The sequence below is a fragment of the Amphimedon queenslandica genome, unplaced genomic scaffold, assembly GCF_000090795.2.
Source record: "Amphimedon queenslandica unplaced genomic scaffold, v1.1 AMPQUscaffold_13437, whole genome shotgun sequence".
In the NCBI taxonomy this organism is placed as follows: domain Eukaryota; kingdom Metazoa; phylum Porifera; class Demospongiae; order Haplosclerida; family Niphatidae; genus Amphimedon; species Amphimedon queenslandica.
Window position 1 is genome coordinate 125,403 of NW_003546327.1, and position 1,369 is coordinate 126,771.

At 38.3% G+C, this 1,369-nt stretch overlaps 1 protein-coding gene across 1 annotated transcript in view; it reads left to right on the forward strand.

Annotated features, from left to right (window-relative positions):
• Positions 1-467: 467 nt before the first annotated feature.
• The window catches only part of LOC109581485 (protein PLANT CADMIUM RESISTANCE 3-like), a 3,986-nt gene continuing 3,084 nt past the window's right edge, over positions 468-1,369 (forward strand). The window contains exons 1-2 of the mRNA XM_019995617.1: positions 468-1,072; positions 1,116-1,351. Of these exons, the coding sequence (XP_019851176.1) occupies positions 1,021-1,072; positions 1,116-1,351 (288 nt within the window). The 5' untranslated portion in view covers positions 468-1,020. The remainder of the gene's footprint in view (positions 1,073-1,115; positions 1,352-1,369) is intronic.

A 1,369-nucleotide genomic window follows, 5' to 3' on the forward strand; every position in this document is an offset into this window, starting at 1 on the left:
CTCTAATAATCAGTTCAATTTAATGCGGTATTAGCAACTAGCATTTCCTGCCGGGAACGGTGGTTTCCTATCCCTTTCATTTACTCTAATATCTATGATATTAGCAAGAGTAGATAATAGAAGAGAGTGTCCTACTGTGATATACCGCCTGCTTCATCACTGCGTAGAATTGAAGAGTCACATTCAGGATATTTCCGTATTTTTATTGAGTAGTTATAGTTATTGCTAGTTATTTTTAAATAACTACTCAAGAATACTGAAAATAACCTGAATGTGACTCTTCAATTCTACGCGGTGATGAAGCAGACCCTATAGCCAGTAGGACACTCTCTTCTATTATTATCTACTCTTGATATTAGCATAGATATTAGAGTTTACTCTAATATCTATGATATTAGGCAGTAGTCTGCCCCGCCTCTTCGTTGCGCGGGTGGCGCCACCCCCGCGCAACGAAGAGGCGGGGCCAGACTAATTAGGCACTAATAGGCAGTGGATACACTCTCTGATATGTCAGGGAAGCAGTAGAGCATTATGTCATCAAGCAATTCTTCAAGAGCCTACTATTTTTTATTCTGGCAGGGCATTTGTATGTGCAGTGTTTCTGTTACAGATATGAGCCAAAGTGCTGAGCTGCAGAGACTGTGTGAAAAGCTCCAACATGCCTGCTACAAAAGGTGAGATCATTATGCACAGCTTTATTACAAAGTAGCATCAATACAGTAGATTGGGCAGAACTATCAAAAAGGTATACCACACGAAACTTTTACTATTAAATGGCTCAGTTTATAGTTCAGATCAAAGAATGACTCAAAACAATTTATTCTGTGTTTTCCTGGTATAATGCTCATAAATAACATTTTCCATTGAGTTTGTAAACAGTTCCAGGAATTTAATTCATCATGGACTTATAATTTATGACTGATAGACTTCACCATAAAACCTGGCTCATTCATCATTTTAATACGGTTGGGGTTAGATTTTTTGAGCTCATTTTGAACAACTGAGTTTTAACAAGCCATCATGTCTGGTTGGGAGCATGGAATATGTGGTTGCTTTGATGACTGCACAATATGTGAGTTACATTATTACAATGAGATTTTTTATGTATTACATAGGCTTGCTGTCATTTCTTTGTCCTTGCATTCAAGTTTATCGCAATGCTAATGCAATCCCAAATGGAGAGCATGGCTGCTGTTTTCTCTGCGGAATGTGCACATTTCTTAGCCTTTGCTATGATCGTGCTGCACTGCGTGGCGATATTCGTGATCATAAGGGAATTGATGGAACTCATTGTGAAGACTGGCTTTATTCATACTGCTGTTTTTGTCTTAGTTTAGCTCAAGAGTCTCAAGTTAGTCTTTGTAGCTAT